The 20106-nt window shown below is 40.0% G+C and overlaps 1 protein-coding gene across 3 annotated transcripts in view; it reads left to right on the forward strand.

The window, feature by feature from the left end:
• The window catches only part of ubap2a (ubiquitin associated protein 2a), a 39571-nt gene that overhangs the window by 8755 nt on the left and 10710 nt on the right, over positions 1-20106 (forward strand). For 2 of the 3 annotated variants that reach the window (XM_057845757.1, XM_057845755.1), the window contains exons 8-24: positions 326-423; positions 536-594; positions 690-760; positions 4090-4270; positions 4403-4673; positions 4778-5079; positions 7485-7711; positions 7835-8114; positions 8192-8231; positions 8321-8489; positions 8587-8632; positions 12008-12332; positions 12402-12493; positions 14198-14248; positions 14326-14419; positions 18081-18503; positions 18577-18681. In XM_057845757.1, the coding sequence (XP_057701740.1) occupies positions 326-423; positions 536-594; positions 690-760; positions 4090-4270; positions 4403-4673; positions 4778-5079; positions 7485-7711; positions 7835-8114; positions 8192-8231; positions 8321-8489; positions 8587-8632; positions 12008-12332; positions 12402-12493; positions 14198-14248; positions 14326-14419; positions 18081-18503; positions 18577-18681 (2834 nt within the window). The remainder of the gene's footprint in view (positions 1-325; positions 424-535; positions 595-689; positions 761-4089; positions 4271-4402; positions 4674-4777; positions 5080-7484; positions 7712-7834; positions 8115-8191; positions 8232-8320; positions 8490-8586; positions 8633-12007; positions 12333-12401; positions 12494-14197; positions 14249-14325; positions 14420-18080; positions 18504-18576; positions 18682-20106) is intronic. The other variant, XM_057845756.1, reaches the window with a different exon arrangement.

Genomic DNA, 20106 nt, shown 5'->3' on the forward strand with positions numbered 1-20106 from the left:
AAATTATTTTGACGTGCGCAATATGATGCTGCGTTTATGTTGTGTCGTAATTATGCTAAATATGGTAAATTGCCAGCAAAATAACGTACTGTACACATTGAAAAAAACCTTGATGAATGAAATCCGCAGTGTAATAATGTTAGGACTTAAATCTCGTAATATCGCAACTTTTTTCACTTAATGTTGTAACCTTTTCTCTTAATATTATTATTTTTTCAAGTAATTTTAACACTTTATACTTGTGGGCCAATGTTTTTTCCCCTTACACCATTGTAATATTTTTCCAATTATATAAAAATAGTAACAATTATGCATTATTTCGCAGAACCTTCAATCCTGCAGACTATACCTCAGAGGCGGGGACAGGGACCACACAGAGTGAGGCTTGGGACACAGCGGCTAACAACAATACAGATGAGATGGGTTAGTGTTGTGTACATGTAATGCACCATACCTCATTGTGGACTGTTTTTGAGGAAGGTGGCGTCTTCTCAAGCGTAGTCTTTTGCTTCATATGTTGTTTTCTATTCTTTAGCTAACTGGAGACACCCGATTGAAGACTATGGACCTGAGGACTGGAGTGAGGATGTTAGTGTAAGTACTCACAAAATGTTTCATGAAAAGTCAGAAATTAAAACAAATATTGTTTTTTTTTTCTTTCTATTTTGCGTATTCTTGTTTTCTTACAGCTCTCTGAGACCAAAGTGTTCACTTCCTCATGCGCACCTCCTGCTGAGAATCATGTCACATCTGGCCAAAGGTGAATAACTAACAGAAAAATTGCAGTGTGAATTTTTTTTTCAATTCATCAGAATTATTGTTTGGCTTCCTCACATATTCCAAAAACATACATTAAAGATGTCCCGATCGATCGGGTCCGATCACGTCATTTTCAAAGTATCGGAGTCGGCAAAAAAGTATATGACGTGCCTTTTTTAATATATATATTTTTTAATTAAATCGTTTTCTGATTGTATTTAACGTTACAGGCAAAATGTCTTGCACTCATCCAGAGTCTTTAGTTTTGGCTTAAAGTAGGGCTATCAAATTTATCGTGTAAACGGCGGTAAAAAATTTTTTTTTAATTAATCACGTTTAACGCAATTAACACATGCGCTGCATGACCCACTCACGCATTGTCGCGTTCAATCTATGAAGGCGCCGTTTTACCCGTATATAGAGCTAAAAGGCAAACGTAAAATGAGCAAAGTGAATTATGGCAGTCTTTGGAGCCTTTTTTTAATTAGCTAAAGCCTTACAATCCCTCTCTCAACAATTAGAAATATCGTGAGAAGCAATGTGGGGAAGAAAGGTAGTAATTGTTCTTTTTCTTAACACCCTATGTTATTTCCCAACGCAGAGAAGATATATCAATTGGTGCCACTACGCACAGTCATGGTTGCACTTCCAATCATGCATTTGGGCAGAACAGTTAAATGGCTACAGTATCATTTATTGAAAGCTCACCAAATACACTAGATGGCAATATTTAGTCACAATTTACAAAGTCACATTTATCCTTTAAGAATTACAAGTCTTTCTATCCGTGGATCCCTCTCACAGAAAGAATGTTAATAATGTAAATGCCATCTTGAGGATTTATTGTCATAATAAACAAATACAGTACTTTTTACTGGTGTCAACAATAATCGATGCGGCGATGCAACCCGATGCGGGCCATGGACGATGCGATTCGATGCGGGCAACAAGCCGAATCGATTCAGCACATATTAAAATATATAAGTCCATTCAAAAATCTTCCAGTGATGCAATGGATTTGGTTTCCCCATTTGTATTATTATTCTCATGTTTACCTGTAGAGGGAGCTACTGTACAAGAAATGCAGGGAGGACGAGGAACCTAAATTTGCTTCCTCACGGGAGTAACGTCACAGACATGCGCAATTGCGCAGTGCCAATCGAGAAAGCAGAGAGATAAGACATAACAACAATGGCTGAAGCGGAGAAAGAGGGAGTGCGAAAGATTATTGACGCACCAAAGACATTGAAAGCAGGCATATGGAGACATTTTGGCTTCTATGAGGTTGGTGGGAAACTTGACCAAACTTATGCGGTGTGTGTAAAAAAAAAAAAAAGAAAGCCCTGGTCTCATTCAAAGCACTAATTAAATGCTGTGATGTTTTTATTTTTTATTTTATTTTATATATATATTACTATTTTCATTTGACTACAACCAGGAATGACACAAGAGCCTATAAAAAGTTGTTAAATGTCTGACCGCTTGTGTTGCCTCATGATTCACGAAAAATATGCTTTGCTTTAGCATTTTAATGCATCCCAGGCTTTAATGCATCGTGATGCATTGCCGAATCGAACCGAATCAAATCGTGGCCCTCTGAATCGAATCGAATCGTGGCCCTCCGAATCGTAATAGAATCGAATCGTGAGGGCAGTGCCGATGCACACCTCTAGTACTTATGTACTGTATGTTGAATGTATATATTCGTCCGAGTTTTATTCTTTTTTTTCTTGATGCATTGCCAAAATGTGTATGATCTGGAAAAATTATCGGGAATGATTGGAATTGAATCGGGAGCAAAAAAAAAAGCAATCGGATCGGGAAATATCGGGATCGGCAGATACTCAAACTAAAACGATCGGATCGGGAGCAAAAAAACATGATCGGAACAACCCTAACATACATGTTGGGTTAATTAGGCGGAAGACTAATAATTATACAATGTAAATTGGTGCGAATATAAGTTTTTATTGCTATGCTGTAGGGGTGCAGCTATCTAATATTTTAGTAATCAAGTATTCTACTGAAAATTCAATCGATTAATGGAGTAATCAGATAAAGCATTTTTTTTTGTAAAGAGCAATTATAAATATACATGAGAAAACAAGACATTTCACCTAATATTGATTAGACAATTTTCAGACATTTAATGTCTTTTAGATGTACATTGTTGTAAACAGCCAACTATTGCATCTCAGACATGGCTAGAAAAAAAACGGCAAATGTACTGCTTTCACTCAAAAAACTTAAGGTCTTGTTTAAAAAAAAAAAAAAAAATCTTATTTCTGACCTAAAAATGTCATTACGCTTGATAACACACATCCCTTAAAAGTTAGGTGTTTTCCCCACGTTTCAATTGAATTTCTATTTCTGTCAAGCTATTTTTAAGTTCTAGTTAAGTTTAAGCTTGTCTAAATTGTAAGTCCTGATAGGATTTTGAGTTTTTGCAGTGTTTAAAATAAATGTATGATACCTGCTGTATTGGAGCACATTAGGCACCAGTGCTACTTGATGTTTTATCCATCAATGACTGCAATTGACAGTTAGCTTTATTATGTTTTTATTTTACACCCTCATCACTCTACAGCGCTGTGTTTTTACGGATTAAATTAAGCCTGTATGAAAGACACAGTAGCCGCGCATCGACAGTAGTTATAATTAATAGAAAGCTAGCCCCTCCCCAGGTCTAACGTTACGTTAGCAACGTACAGTAAAAATCTTATTTACTGTGCTACCTTAACTTATTTTTTACCTTGTCCCGAGTATCGCTCCTCCGTTCTTGGAGTAAACGGGGTGCCTTCGGTGGAGCTGCAGCATTGAAGACGTGCTGTAGTGTTATGCAAGCACTGTCTTACAGTGAATACATGAAACAGTGTTCGCCTTGGTGTCCAGCTTGAAATGCTCCCACACTTTTGACATTTTCTGCTTTTTCTTGGTGCCTTTCTCTTCACTTTCGTCGGCTTCATCGTCGTTACCTCTATATTCATTCATGGAGGAAATAAAATATATCAGCCGCCTATCTTCTTCCTGTACGCACGTGACGTCAGCGCGTTGTGCCGCATTAAAAGTAGTCTGGGCAAAAGGTCGTGCTTAGAGCTGGTAAAATTAAATGATTCCTCAAGGTGGAGAAAATTCCTCGATCAATTTTTCAAATTCAGTTATTTGAATTATTCGAGAAATCGTTTCAGCTCTACTATGCTGTATGCAGCCAGTGTGTGAACTGCCTCTCACCCAGTCTGCTGGGATTCACTTGTAGTCAAGCAGTATACTGTATACAATGAATGGATGGTTCATTGTGTTCAAACAGCCTTACCAATTGTTGTTGTGTAGTCTGGACCTAGCCTCTCTGCTGCAAAAACCGGTAGTCGGTGGAAGAGAAGCACCGTCCTCCTCCTCCACGCAGAGTCTGGTCTTCACCAACTCTCACCACCACCAGCTACCACAGCAGCAACATCAGCCTCCTCCGAGCCGCAGCACCACCAGTGGCACCAGCTATGCTCATGCTGCTCTGGTAAAAATAAAAGAAAAAATCCTCTTCACTTGTTAGAAATTCAATTTATTTAAAGCATATATTTGTTTTTGAATAAAACACACATTTTCAGATACACATCAGACTAACCCTTCCTAATTTTATCTGTGCCAGTCGTCAGTTCTCGGAGCAGGTTTTGGAGACCTGGGCCAAGCCAAAAGGCCTCCACCCAGTGCGGGGGCTCAGATATTGGAGCAGCTCAAGGGTCCTGGCTTGGGTCCTCTGCCATCGTCCCAGGTGGCACATCCTGCCAACACCCAAGGAGGCAACCCTTCAATTGGCCGACTGCCAAGCCTTGGAGCATCTGTACCTCCACCTTCTTCCTCCAGTTGGGACATGAAGGTGCCAGAATCTAACACAGCCACACTGTCCTCACAGTTCAGCCGTAAGTATTCTTGTCAAAGCCTTCACTAGTACGGTCATGTTCAACTGTGCTTTTTTTGTTTCACATATCGAATTAATAGCAATGTGTCTTTGGTGGATCTGTAGGTGAGTTCGGCCTCCAGCCTGAACCTTCACTTGTGCTGAGCCAGCTCATTCAGAGGCACACTGGCCCCTCATTGCCATTGGCACGTCAGCCCAGTCCACCATCTCAACAAGCGGCTCCTGCGTCCGTCTCTTCTGCTCCCCAGCACAGCAGCACGTCAGCGCAGACAGGCCCAGGAATGGCGGCTGCTGGTTCGAAACATCCGGCCCCCGGAGCTGTGTTGGAAGCTCAGGGCTGCGGGACACCACAGCAGCAGCGGGCACAACTAAAAGGTCAAAAACGAAGGATACCTCCGACTTCCAAGGTATTTGTGTTGGCTAACTTTTATCACTCTGGCACAATAAAATGCTTACATTTTGTGGGAATTAATATTTTGACTCACCATTTGAGTTATCGAATTTGCCAGCTGTCACTTTGATTTTTTTTCTTTGTTTTGCGAGCAAAAAATGTAGTTATAAACAAGGTTGAGGTTTAGTGGAATCTTAGTTTACAGAGATTATTTTGTTTGGGTTCACAAACTGTCACATCAAAATCCACTCCAAATACAGTGGTACCTCGGCATACGATCGCTTTGACACACCATCTTTTAGACAGCCGACGTTAAATTTTGACTCGCCATTTGTTTCTACATCCGACGAAATGCTCGAAATTTGACGATTTATGACAGCTTCGCAATTTCATTGTTTTCCCAAAAGACGTACACACGATAGATTTTCTTGAGAGAAATCAACATCGGTTCCAAGAATGTTAAAGCAGGTGGTGAAAAGAGAAAAAAGGTGAGGCTTACCAATGGAAAAATAAGAGCGTGGGGTCCGCGCCCGTGAACTGCTTGACAATACTCCTCTGACCTCCGTTTGCCAGTCTTTAAGAGTAAAGGTGACAACCATCGGCAAAGAGATCGCCAGCTTTGTCATGTTTTTAATCATTTACAGTATTTCAGAATTTGTGCAAAAAAACATGCCAACAGCCCGCAACAATAGGACGTTAAAAGTGAAAGGAATCCTATCTCAACTGCACTCTCTCACTCTGCTGTCAGCCCCGCGGTGCGTTCAGGTACACCACACAAAATACGACTGCCACATTAGAACCTGATTTGTTACATTATTACAGGTATTATTATTACTATTATTATATGGCGGAAAACACAGACAAGACTGAAGAAGCAGTTTCTGCTCTTGCAACCCTCTTTAAAATAAACTGCTATATTTTAAGCCAAAAAAACTGTTGTGTTTGAAAGAACATTATGTCTATATGCTGCTATAGCAGATTTATGGCGCATTAAGCCCCCAAACTATTTTTAATTTGTCCGTTTTACCCTCAAAACCCCCGTTTACAGATGTCGCGCAACCGCTTTTGTTTCAATCCAGCCATAAAACATAGGTAATTAATTATATTTATTATTCAAAATGTCTCTCATTTTTAGCTTAGAATCATTACTTGATCTCTAATATTTCATTAAAAAAAAAAAAAAAAAAAAAAAACGACTTCAAAAAATTATTCACTCGCATATTTTAAACTTTTAAAAAAATTACGTCACAATGAAAAAAATGGCGTTTGTAAAAAAGTCCAGTATATCTACCTCGTAACTATCGCTAAATTGTATTTTTGGGTACTTTCGCATTTTCCCCGATAAGTTAGATGATAAATCATCGATCCAAAGAAAGAAAAATTGAAAAACAACGTTTAAAAGGGTAAGTATATGAAAAAGAAAATCTCGACCACTCCTTGATGTCTGCGATTTTTGCATCGTGACCCTTGTTATATTACCATGTTTCACCCATAAAATCCCCCAAAAAATCCAGCTGTGGCCATTCCCAGTTGTGTCTTGACACTCAGTGATACATGCAACATTGAGTTTTTGGATCGAAACAAGGTAAGTACGCGATAATATCTCGTTAAAGTCATGGCGTCTGTAATTCTGCTCTCACGTGCTCTCACCTCCAGATAGGGTTTTGCTGTTTAAAAAAACATTTAAAAAAAAAAAAAAAAAATGCCCTCCTTTCCAAATGTTTTCTTCCCCCAGAAAATTAACATTTTAAGCTTTCCAATGAGTCACACATGCATATTGGACAATTTTGAAATTTGGCCAAATTGGGGGTCTCCGAGCGGGACTTCAAGTCACCTGAATGTTTTCCGCCATGTATTATTCCGATTTTTATTCATAATGTATTTGTTTTGCTCTTTGTAATTGCTATTTGCAATAGTAACAGCAGTATTTATTAAGGATTTAATTAAGGAATTAATGGAATTATAATGTATTGTTATGGGAAAATCCTGCTCGACATACGACCATTTTAACTTACAAACAAGGTTCTGGAACCAATTAACTTCGTATGTAGAGCTACCACTGTACATTTATATAGCATCTTTCAACAACCTAATGGTGCACAAGGTGTTTCACAGAGTAAATGCAAGAACAATAATCAAAACATAAATATAAAAGAAACTACGCCTGTGTTCACAAAACAGTGTTAAAATCCACACGGAAACCTCAAATGTGATTTTCACACATCGTAAACATGATTTACTTGGTGCGCCATAGTTCTCATTTCAGGGTTTTATTATCCAGATATTTTCTGGATTTAAGTATTGAGCTATCACTATTTGTTTTTCAAAGGCCCCTGAGCAGTTAATTACCTCTTATGTTTTTGCATTAAATAAATCAAACACCGTCCATAAATTATGTGTGTAAACTTTGTGTCATGACAGATCCCCTCCACAGCTGTAGAAATGCCAGGCTCCACTGATGTCCCTGGTCTAAACCTTCAGTTTGGAGCACTAGACTTTGGCTCTGAGTCCGCTTTGCCAGAGTTTGGAGTTGTGGACAGTGCTGTCAGTGCGGCATCCAGGGAATCCACTCCAGCGCCAGGCCCTGTAGCGCCTGCATCAGGACCAGGGACGCAGAGTCAGACAAGCTTGTACTCCAAACCACTCAGGTAATGGTCGCATGTTTTTTTGTATTAAACATATGACCAAAATTGAATATAACACCACTTTTTATTCTTCACTAGTATTATTTTGTCTCAAAATGTCAAAAATCCTTGTTCTGTGCCTTGCAGTGAATCGCTGGGCAGTCCTCTCTCCGTCGACCTCCCTCTTCCCCTCTCCTCATCTGAGCCAGTTTATCACTCGTCTTCAGTGGCACTACCTAGTCTCACGCCCTCTACATTAGGGCCCGCCAGTTCCAGCACCCCTCCCTCTTCATCACTGACCACATCTACCATCTCGTCCTGCTCCGTACCCCCCTTCTCCTCAGTAGGAGGAAGTTATGATGGGTCCTTGCCCCCTCAGGCTCGACTGGCCTTCTCGCAGAGTAAAGATGTCTCTGGCCCAGTTATGGTGAGAAGAAATGAATACAAAATGTATCAAATTTTTGGTGTTGAAAAAGCTTATGATGTCCGCCCCCCTATTTTTAGAATGGTCTGAATGGAGTAAGGACCTCTGCAGCTTTAGACAGTAGGTTACCTTGTACCAATCTATCAATAGTTACATGAGTGCATACACTTTTTATATAAGCACTGTTGTACTCTGCGCAATTTCTTCAGCATCCTCCACACCAAAGCCTGACTCTCCATCTCTTAACGCCAACACCACCTGCGCTCCCGCACCCTCCTCTCACTTAGCCCCCTCCACGTTGCCTGCACAAAGCTCCACCACGCTTTCCAGCTTGGCACAAGACCTTCCCTCAGCCAGCCAACTCAATGCTCTAAACAGGTGACGCACTCATTCGTACCAGACCTGTTCTGGCTCTGACACAAATACAAATTTAACAATCCATTTCAAGCTGCAACCCTCCTCTTTCTGTCTGCAGCCATGTCAACAGTCATTCCTCAGCACTTGGTTCCAATTCTTTAACTGTAAGTACATTTAGCTATTTACATATTTCATGGGGTCCTCGTTTTTGGTGGTACAGATATATCCGCCAAATTTATAAACCACGTTTCCACATTCTTTTTGGTTATTTACACCAAAAGACAGATCATTTGCATTTAAAAATCCATGAATTGGGCACAATATGTAGATTATGCCATGCATACTTAAAACTCCAAAGTATTTATTTATTTACCGGTGAATTGTATGCTGGGTCATGTGCCCCAGCGAATTATGTCTGGCAGCGCCCATGCTGTACAGTGAAATATTTAGCGTGCATCAATTTACTGTAATTATGACACTACTGCTGCATTTGTTGGCTTGTGATTGACCAGGCGTCAGGAACCTTTTTGGCTGAGAGAGCCATGAACACCACATACTGTATTTTAAATGTAATTCCGTGAGTGTTTAAAACTAAAAATACAAGTAATGTGTGCATTTTAAGTAATTTCAACACTTTTAAAGTACAATAAGTCTCTGAATTCTTTTTAATAAAATTGTTATGCTGTTGTTAATCAATTATGTCATCAGTTCACACCGAAACAAGTTTATCAGTTGGTAAATGTTTTTCTTTAGCGAACTCAGTGAAGGACTTGAATAAATCCTCCCCTCTTGTTGTCCCTTTCACAGTCAAAACCTTGCAATCACTCTTAAGTGGGATAAATTGCTTACGTCTGTTGATTCATCCAAAGCGAGCGAAAAAACGGTGCCGCATTTGTGTCTTTATCTCCTGCTGAAAAGTACAATACTCCTCGTATTTTTTTATTTTTGCCATCTCCTCAAAAGGGTTTCTAAAATTAGATGACAATACGGAAATCGAAACTGAAAACGTGGATTGTTTGCTTCCTGATCTCACGCACACGCGCACATCGGCCGCTATTTTCGACAGCAAAATATGGCAACCCCACTTGAACAGTGTCTCTGCCTCATCTGCTTGCCTATGCAATTAATAGATAGATAGACACAACATGTACGTTTGCCACTTTCCCACTAAAATTACTGCGAATCGGCTTTCTAGTCGAAGGTTGTATTATGGACTACATGTCCCATGATCATCCTGGGCTCACGCAGCCAATGGCATGGGACTTGGGCGGGATCTAAAGTAGTACATTTAGGTTGCCATTTGATGATATCTAGTGCGAAGTGCTCGAGTGTTGTCGGAGCATTAAAAAAGTTAACTCACGCAGCGAAAGTTACGTCTGTTCATTACTACACAACACCAGCGTATGACCGGTGACCGTCGCCATTTCGCGCAATGCGCAAAGGAGTGTAACAAAACATTTTTTTTTCTTAAATGATTAAAGATTTGTCTGCAAGCCAGATGCAGCCGTAAAAAGAGCCAGATCTGGCTCTCAAGCCATAGGTTCCCGACGACGATAAGACGATGATAGACAATAGCATTTTCATCAAATTTATAATGTTTGAGTTATGCGAATGATCTAGGAATGGAATGCTAATCGATTTTAATCTACTGGAACTAATCTGAAGACCAACTTGTACAATCATCTACTGATATTCTTACTTGCTTTGGTAGGTTCATGACGTAATTTTGTCCAACTCTGAGGAATCGTATTTTCCTTAGTCTTACAATTATTCTTGATTTACTTTACTTAAAAATAAAGTGTTGATTTATGGCCGAGTTTTATAGTTACAGAAGTATTACTTCTCCTATAGATTGCAGAAAGTATAATTATCATAACTTGTGTATGTTCATGCCCTTCCTACTTCCTAGTGGACAATAGAATTAATTACAATTTGAGAGGCACTAAAGCCATTTTCCAATATTTTGTACTGTTTCATGCATAAAATAAGTCGAAATGGGAGTGAGCCTGGTTGTTATCTGTAAACTATAGGTCTTGAATTGGTCATGATGTGACGTCACACCGTTCCTTATTAAGCAAGTGCCTGGCCTATTTGTTCTAATCTTTACACCACAATAATATTGGCGAGAGTGCTTAGAAAAGTCTTTTAAAAGTTGCTCTTCCTGGTTCTTAACTGAGTAGGGGTTAACGATATCCATTTTTTGAAACCGATACAGATATAGATACCGGGAACTTCCTGCTCCTCAAGGCAGATACCGATACGATAACCGATAATATATACATAATTTTCAATGTATATTCACCTGAGTTTTTCAACACCTGTAGGTCAAAAATACTAATGGTTGATTCAGCATAGATTTGCCTTTGAACGAACCAGAATTTTCATGATGACATGAACATTATTATAATGAACAAAACAAAGACCAGAACAGTTTTGACTTCAAATAAAGTGCCCATATTATTTTTTTCAAATAAATATAATTTGAGTCAATCACAATCAATCAGTCAATATCATTGACAATGTGTTCCCCTGAACAATGAGCACTGATCTAAAACAAACATAAACCCAACAGGTATTGTGCTTTGTCAGCAGATAAAACATTTGGTGCAACAGGAGAGGAGACTTTTGTCACCTTGGTCCATGAAACAACTTTCTTAACCTGGCAATTATAGAGCAGCAAGTCTATCAATAACCAAAAGGCCTCTCTAAAACTTGTAAACATAACACCGTAAAATGCAAACATTTGCTAATTGCCATAGTAAGGTTTCTAACTTAGTGAAGGAAAAATACGGCCTCTAGAAAATAACAAAACTTTGCATACTGGCAAAACAGGAGTTCAAACAAACGCACACATCCCAATCAGACACCGTGCCAAAAATATTATTAATTGGCCCGATAATATAAATTGTTATTAGATTTCTTGGGATGACGTCAAAATTCCTATTATCGGACCGATAATTATTGGACCGATAATTATCGTGCACTTCTATTAATGAGTTGCACCAATCTTACAGTATACACATAATTTAGTGAGTTTTAAAAAGTATGCATGTGCATTTGCAATGCTTGTGTACAATAATTTTGTCACACGACCAGTTCCTGTCTTTTTCACTTTTCCCCATGACCTCTAGCCCCCGCCGCTGTTCGCCATCTAGCTGGCTGAGAGGTTACCTTGCCCGGCCTCCTCGCCTGGTTCTCGATCGACTTTTTTTCCCAGTCCAGTCAGCCACATATTGCTGTTGTTTTAACAAAACAGAACGAGATTAAATTTAAATGAGATTACCATTATTGCAGATTTGCAGTATATCGTGTAACGTTTTTGGGACATTTTTGTTGTGTGGTATGCTTTTATTTTTCATACGTAAACTGCTTGTCCTGGCTCGATTAGGAGTTCTGAAAACAATTAGTTTGGTAGATACTTAGGAAACTATAGTAGCTGAAGGCATTTAGGAACATACATTGTCTAACAGTAAAATAAATTCCAATTCGAATAGATACTACCTAACACACATCAGCAAATTAACTTTGTTACTCCTCAGTACACAAGCGTCGACAGCAGCAGCGTGAGCTCTCTCGCTCCCTCCTCCGCCTCCTACACATCGTCGCAACCGCCTCCTTCAGCGCTTCACTCAGCCCACAATAGCAGCAACAGTAGCAGCAGCAGCATGAGCCACTTGGCTAGCATGTCCAGCATGGGCAACAACATGAGCAGCAGCGTCGGCGCTATCGTGGGCACGAGCGGACTTCACTCTGCTGCCACCAGCACAGCGCTGGGACTTGGCTCCAATGGAGCTACCGGCACGTCCAACCTCTCTGGACCAAGGACCACACCCCTGCTTTCTTCCTCCACTGGTACACACTTTGGTAAAACAAAAAATAAAGTATATTAATAATACTCATATGTCTCATGTATTTTGTCATTGTGTTTAACAGGAAAAGCCCCACCTAATCTGTCTCAAGGAGTTCCTCCTCTGCTGCCGAGCCAGTATATCATGGGTCCCGGTGGACTGCTGCCAGCATACCCAGTGAGTGTCACTGTATAGTAGTATGTTGACTTTTTGATTTGTTTCGTGACCAGTGTTGGGCACGTTACTTTAAAAAAGTAATTAGTTATAGTTACTCACTACTTCTTCCAAAAAGTAACTGAGTTAATAACTGAATTACTCTATAGTAAAAGTAACTAGTTACCAGGGAAAGTAACTATTTCCGTTACTTTAAAAAGAAGTCGTTGTATGTCAAAGAATTTGACATTTTCTGAGCAGTATTCGAGTCAGTTGAATGGAGAAGAACAGACAGGTAGTTGTGTTATAGAACCTTGTAATATTTATTGCACCTCACCAGCAACACATTTATCCTACACTTGAAGTGCAACAAAAATAAACAGTAAGATTTTTCGCCACAAGCTTTGTGGTAGCGTGTGTAGTTGTTAAGTGCTTCAGCAGATTTGAATTGCTTACCACAGTTGTCGACAAAAGCTTTGCCCCGGGACATAAATTACACTTTACATGCACGTTCTATCCTTTAATTTCGACCATTTTGAAATAGTGTTTATATCTCCACCTCGTAAAGGACAAATTTTCCTCTGAATGCTCTGCCAATATATCCCTCTGCATCTGTTTTGCATGTGTGTGTTTGCTGCACGCTCTGTTCCGGTTTGTGTGTGAAAACACCGGCTTTGATTGGCTTACCATGACACATGACTCCAACCCTCAGCCAATCACAATCACTTCCATCGCATCTATCCAGGGGGTGCATTCAGGTAGCCTCGTCACCCTCAAAGCGTCTGCCGTCCTCAAGATGGAAGCAGCATTCTTGCTGACAGTGGGGGATGGGAACGAGACTAGCATTCAGGTGTAGCAAACACAGAAACGTTAGCAAGCTTTGGAAAGCATTGTCTAATTGAATGAGCAGGGTCAAACAACCTGGAGTCATAAGAAGTAAGTGCGCTATTCTCGAACCTTAATGCACCCCAAGTTTTGGACGACAAATAAACAGAGCAGACTCGACTCGCTACGGCTGGTAGTTTCTTCAATTTATTTAGAGTAAGTAATGCACTGCTTTTGACCGTCAGTAACGGTAACGGCGTTGTAACGGCGGGAAAAATAATTAGTTAGATAACCCCGTTACTGAAAAAAATAACACTGTTATGTAACGGCGTTATTCCCAACACTGTTAAGACCAAACTCAATTTACCGACGTATACATAAATTAGTCTTCCCATTTGAAATGAAATGCCACTAATCCATTCCAGCCTCTCCCCCAAAATAATGTATAATAAACAGTATATTCCAAAGAATTTGTCATTTATTTCACTACCAAGTCAGCACTTAATCACGGGAGAATTGCAAAAATTCCAAGGAGTTACCTGTATTCTAAGAAATACACTTTTACAGGCTGAGGGCATTTCATGTCGCCACTCATGTAGTAGCTGTTAATCTCCTTCTTGTGGACACTAACTTTGAAGTCCTACTCCACTGTCACTCATGAACTTATCGTCTTGACGCTTGGTAGCAATGTAGCACAGAACAATATCTATCGATCCTTAAGCCTGATGTTTTATTTTTTTGTTTCAGATATGATTGATTGCAGACTTATTGTTTCTGTAGGTATAGCCAATAGATGAAAGCCTTCAAACTGTAGTAGCACAGTAGTGCTTGTTAATACTCATGTAGACTTGAATTACAAAAACTATGGACAGTTAAGATATTAACTACACATTTGTTTCACAGCAGATCTATGGATATGAGGATCTCCATATGCTTCAGTCCAGACTACCAATGGTGAGCATTAAATCATCATTATTCCACACTTCAGTTGTTTGTTTGGATCAGGTCCTAATGTCTTCTTGTTTAATCAGCCCTCCCTGCAGGATTACTATGGAATCACATTCCCTGGCCCTACTGCAACTCTGTCCAGCAGAGAAGGGAGCCTCGCCAACAACCCATACTCAGGTAAGCATACTTTTTGTTGTTGTTGTTAAATCGCCACAATAAATTGCATCAAATATATACATAGTCCTTACACGACAGCAGAGATGGTCCAAAGATGCACAATTCGCATCTGTGTCTTCGCTTATTCAAGATATTTTTGATTATATATTATATTTTTATTACGGCTGTTAAATTTATCACGTTAACGGGCTGTAATTAATTTTTTAAATTAATCACGTTAAAATATTTGACGCAGTTCACACATGCACGGAATGACCCGTTCATGTGTTGCCTCAAACAGTTTACAATGGTGCCGTTTTTGCACATTGAGAGAAAAAAACGGAAGACAAATGCGAGTGGACACAGGCGTTCATTGGACCGCGCCTTTTATTGGCTTAAGCCAGTACTTCTCAAATGGTGGGGCGCGCCCCCCCAGGGGGGCGCAGAGCGATGTCAGGGGGGGCGCAAGTGACCTCGGGGAACATGCTTTTTTTTTTTTTGCCGTACTAGAATAAAGTGTACTTGCACATCCACTCCGTGGGTGGCAGTGGCGCTCTCATTTTCAAAGTGCGTGCAGTATTTTTGAAGTAAGCAAGAGCACACGGAAGAGACTCATGCAGAGCTGGACTCATGCAGCGACCCACTGTCTTTCTCACGTGTCCGGCCGAGAAGTGCCGTTTTCGGCTTGGGATCGTCACGACCACCGCCCTCACCTACGGTTCTCCCTCGGCCGCCGAGAATGCGCTTTTTTCGGGCCGTTTGCCTTTGACTTTTAATATAGTGGGAAATGAGGAAAGACCACTGTTTACTGAGTCTAAAAATGATTATAGCGGAGAAGCCAAATCAGTTAAGACGCCACTTAAAGACATTAGACCTCAATCTCATTGATAAGTCGCTTGATTGTTTTTCAGCGAAAATGTGCCGAATATTGCCAATTGTCACAATCGTCCCGCTTTGTCAGTGTTATATCAGTAAACCAGTGAGCACTGTGGTGAATCAGCGAAAAAAAACTTTCCTTCTGTCCAGAGACCTTTTTCCCCTTCTATTCAGTTTTGTTGTTTTTTCGGTCAAATTTTTTGGCATGTTGTCCTGAAGAGTAAATGTTTCTAATCAATTTGAATTTGTTATTATTTACTGATTTTATTACATTTTATTTTTCAGTATCAAATGGTCAAAAATGTACCTTGAGTGTATTTTTACAGTTTGGATGTGACTTTTTTTTTTTTTTTTTTTTTTTTAACTTCAGGCAAATTGATGCGCATTAAGTCTTTTCTGTTACAAGCAACACAATGTTAAAAAAGTTATTCTTTATTATAAGTTGATCTATGTTACTTTTTTTCTTTAATAGAAAAAAAGGACACAATGTTAGGCTGAGGCGTACTTATAATAGTAATATAGACGAATGATACTATTTACAGTGGCGGCAGAGAGTTGGGGGGGGGCGCGAAACATTTACGTCTTCCTTGGGGGGGGGCGTAACAGAAAATAATTGAGAAGCACTGGCTTAAGCTGTGGCAGCCACTACTAACAGTCATGTTTGCCCAACTTCCTATCATGCATTTAGGCGGAGCAAGTCACGATCTTTTTCTTAATACGCTTACTTAAACACAACGCTGAACATATTTTATACCATTTGCAGCCACTACTGACAGTCATGGTTGCCCAACTTCCCATCATGCATTTGGGCGGAGCAGGAGACAATCTTTTTCTTAACACGCCTAATTGAACACAACGCAGAACATACTGTATATCAGGGTTCACTAAATCGGAACCTCGGTGCCACTTTTCCTGTCGTGTTTTCTATGTCTCCCTCCTCCAACACACCTGAATCAAAATAATCAGGATCATTATCAGGCTTCTGGAGAGGTTGCTGATGACATAATCATTTGATTCAGGTGTGTTAGGGAAGAGAGACGTGGAAAACACGACAGGAAAAGTGGCATCGAGGTCCGGATGTAGTGAACCCTGCTGTATATCATTTGCAGTCACCACTGACAGTCATGGTTGCCCAACTTCCCATCATGCATTTGGGCGGAACAGTTAAGTCGTTACAGTATCATTTTGTGAAAGCACAACAAAAATAATATTCCTATCTCTCAAAAAAATAATGTTCACAAAAAGAAAAGCGCTCAATGCAAAAAGAACTGGCATTCCCAATCAAAATAGCTACGCAAAATACGCATAAAACTTACTCACACTTTGCCTTGGCTAGATCCTTAATTAATTTAAAACTCGCCATTGACACCTTGTGGTGTATTTCAATCACTACCTAACGTAGTTAAAGACACTGTGGAAGAATGGCAGGGAGCCTGATGTGACTTCACCGCTCGGCGACGTCAACAATGGCGAGCTATTAGTTTATTTTTTGATTGAAAATGTAACAAATTTTATTAAAACGAAAACATTAAGAGGGGCTTTAATATAAAATTAATATTACTTGTATTCAAATTTATCTTTTAAGAACTACAAGTCTTTATATCCGTGGATCCCTTTAACAGAAAGAATGTTAATAATGTTAATGCTATCTTGTGGATTTGTTATAATAAACAAATACAGTACTTATGTACAGTATGTTGAATGTTCATGTCCGTCTTGTGTCTTTCCATTCCAACAATAAGTTACAGAAAAATATGGCATATTTTAGAGATGGTTTTAATTGCGATTAATTAAATTTTTAAGCTGTGATTAACTCGATTAAAAATTTTAATCGTTTGACAGCCCTAATTTTTATCAATACTTTATTTATTTATGTACGTATATAGGTTTTTATGGGGCTTTATTGCACTTATAAAGGCCATCAATTGTTTGCATTTTATTGTTGTATTTTCCTTTTTTTTCTATCATAGTATTGATTTCCAATTCTTTAAAAGTGGGAGCAGTGGCTGTGAATGCTCATCATTTAGTGCAGTGGTTCTTAACCTTACTAAAGGTACCAAAGCCCACGAGATTCACATGTACATTCACCAAACCCTGGAATTTCATAATAAAGCCATTTTTTTTTACGATTTTAAAACCGGGCAAGCTAACATCTACGTGAATTTCTGTTTTAATGTCTTCCAGATTTCGAATTTACTACAAATAATTTTGCCTTTTGCTGTTGATTTTCACATTGGAAGATGAAACTCATTTCATTTCACACTGTTCATTTTTTTTTTTTCATTTTTACATTCTCATATTATTGTCGCGTTCTTGCATCAATTACTATTTTCATGGTGTAAAATGAAACAAATGTTGTTTTTTTTCCCCCAAATTATCTACGCAGTCCACGCTGTCTGTAGGTCTGTTATACTTCTCATACCAAGTGCCAGTCAACCTTCCACTGAGCAGATATATCCTCACATTATATAGAGAGTCAGCAGTTGAAAGAAATGGAAAAAAAGCCTGTAAATTGAGGGCAAACCTGGTCTAAAATGCCACTTTGCCCAGATTTAGTCAGCGTACAAGATAGGGCTCCGCTCTGTGAGGCTTATTCACCAAACCCCAGGTTTTCGATGGAACCCCAGCTAATAACCACTGATTTAGTGCCATTGACGGCATTATACGTCCAATCAATTTTAACTGGAAGTATCGCCGCCAGCCCTCTCAGTCAAAATGAATTGCAAAATGAAGCTATTAAGTTAAATGAGTGTCCTATGAAGGCAAAATGTAAATTGATTTGGGCCATTGGTTTGTCTGTGTTTAGGTGAAGTCACAAAGTTTGGAAGGAATGACTCCACCTCTCCAGCACCACCCACAAGCCTGGCAGCCCAGCAGCAGGCCCCCCAGGGTCAGAACCAAGGCCCAAGCCAGAGCCAGCCTCAGCCTCCTCAAGCCCAGCCTCAGCCGCAGGCCCAGCCACAGCACCACAGCAGTCAGCAGGCCTTCCTGCCTCCAGGCTACAGCTACACGGGGCTGCCTTACTATGCCGGCGTGCCGGGCGCCGTACCGAGTGCTGCCGCGTTCCAGTATGGCCCCACCATGTTTGTCCCTCCGGGAGGTCCGGGGGGACCGGCCTCAGCCAAGCAGCACAGCATGGGTCTCAGCCTGGGCAACCCGTCTGCCAGCCCTTTCCAGCAGCAGACGCAACAGCAGCCCAGTGGTTATGGCCAGCACACCTTCAGCTCAGGTCAGCGACTGCACAACACATTCTTTGCCGTTTTTACTTCGCTTTTGTATATAACTAGCACTTTTCTTTCCAGGGTATGAGGAGCTGACAGCAGGACCAGCTGGAGTGGACTACAGTAAAGGCTACAATTCCTCCTCTCAGGCACAAGCCAAATCTGCTGCTAGCGGGCCTGGCAAAGGTAGGACACGTTAATCCTGTGACTAAACTGTGAAAAGAAAGAAATTTAAAATTTGGCAAAACTTCAAATTCCAAGTCAACCAATGTCAGGTTCTGATGTAAAACAAAAAAAAAAAAAAAAAAAGCAATTTAATGTATTGGCAGTGGAGATGCAGACAAATGAGCTAAACACCCTAGCTGACTGCTCAGGTGCCCTTACCCTCTTTTGAGGCTAATACCTGACTCATGATTTCAGCCCGATTCTAGCCCGACAGACATGTCGTGGAGAATTGCTGACTGTCATGGCCAACATTTTGTAGTGGGGGGTTGTCACAACATATTGTGACATATTTACCGACTGCCGATCTGACGTCTCGGATGCCTCGCGACTAGGTTTGTTCCGATCATGTTTTTTTGCTCCTGATCCGATCCCGATCGTTTTAGTTTGAGTATCTGCCGATCCCGATATTTCCCGATCCGATTGCTTTTTTTTTTGCTCCCGATTCAATTCCAATCATTCCCGATAATTTTTCCCGATCATATACATTTTGGCAATGCATTAAGAAAAAAATGAATAAAACTCGGACGAATATATACATTCAACATACAGTACACAAGTACTGTATTTGTTTATTATGACAATAAATCCTCAAGATGGCATTTACATTATTAACATTCTTTCTGTGAGAGGGATCCACGGATAGAAAGACTTGTAATTCTTAAAGGATAAATGTGACTTTGTATATTGTGACTAAATATTGCCATCTAGTGTATTTGTTGAGCTTTCAGTAAATGATACTGTAGCCATTTAACTTCTGCCCAAATGCATGATGGGAAGTGCAACCATGACTGTGCGTAGTGGTAACAATTGGTATATCTTCTCTGCATTGGGAAATAACATAGGGTGTTAAGAAAAAGATCAACTACTACCTTTCTTCCCCACATTGCTTCCCACGATATTTCTAATTGTTGAGAGAGGGATTATAAGGCTTTAGCCAATTAAAAAAAGGCGTCAAAGGCTGTCAAAATTCTCTCTACTCATTTAACGTTGCCTTTTAGCTCTATGTATACGTAAAACGGTGCCATTATAGATTGAACGCTGCAATGCATGAGTGGGTAGTGCAGCGCATGCGTTAATTGCGTTAAATATTTTAATGTTATTACCGCCGTTAACGCGATAAATATGATAGCCCTGCTTTAAGCCAAAACTAAAGACACTGGATGAGTGTAAGACATTTTGTCTGTAACGTTAAATACAATTAGAAAACGATTGAATTAAAAAATATATACAGTATATATATTAAAAAAGGCATGTCCGATATTTTTTTGCCGATTCCGATACTTTGAAAATGACGTCCCGATCGATCAGGACATCTTTACTTGCGACCTTTTCGCAGGGAGTTTGGCATGTCAGAATCAACTCGTCCATTCCAAGACACACTGTGAC

Source organism: Corythoichthys intestinalis, chromosome 9 (genome assembly GCF_030265065.1).
Source record: "Corythoichthys intestinalis isolate RoL2023-P3 chromosome 9, ASM3026506v1, whole genome shotgun sequence".
Classification (NCBI taxonomy): Eukaryota; Metazoa; Chordata; class Actinopteri; order Syngnathiformes; family Syngnathidae; genus Corythoichthys; species Corythoichthys intestinalis.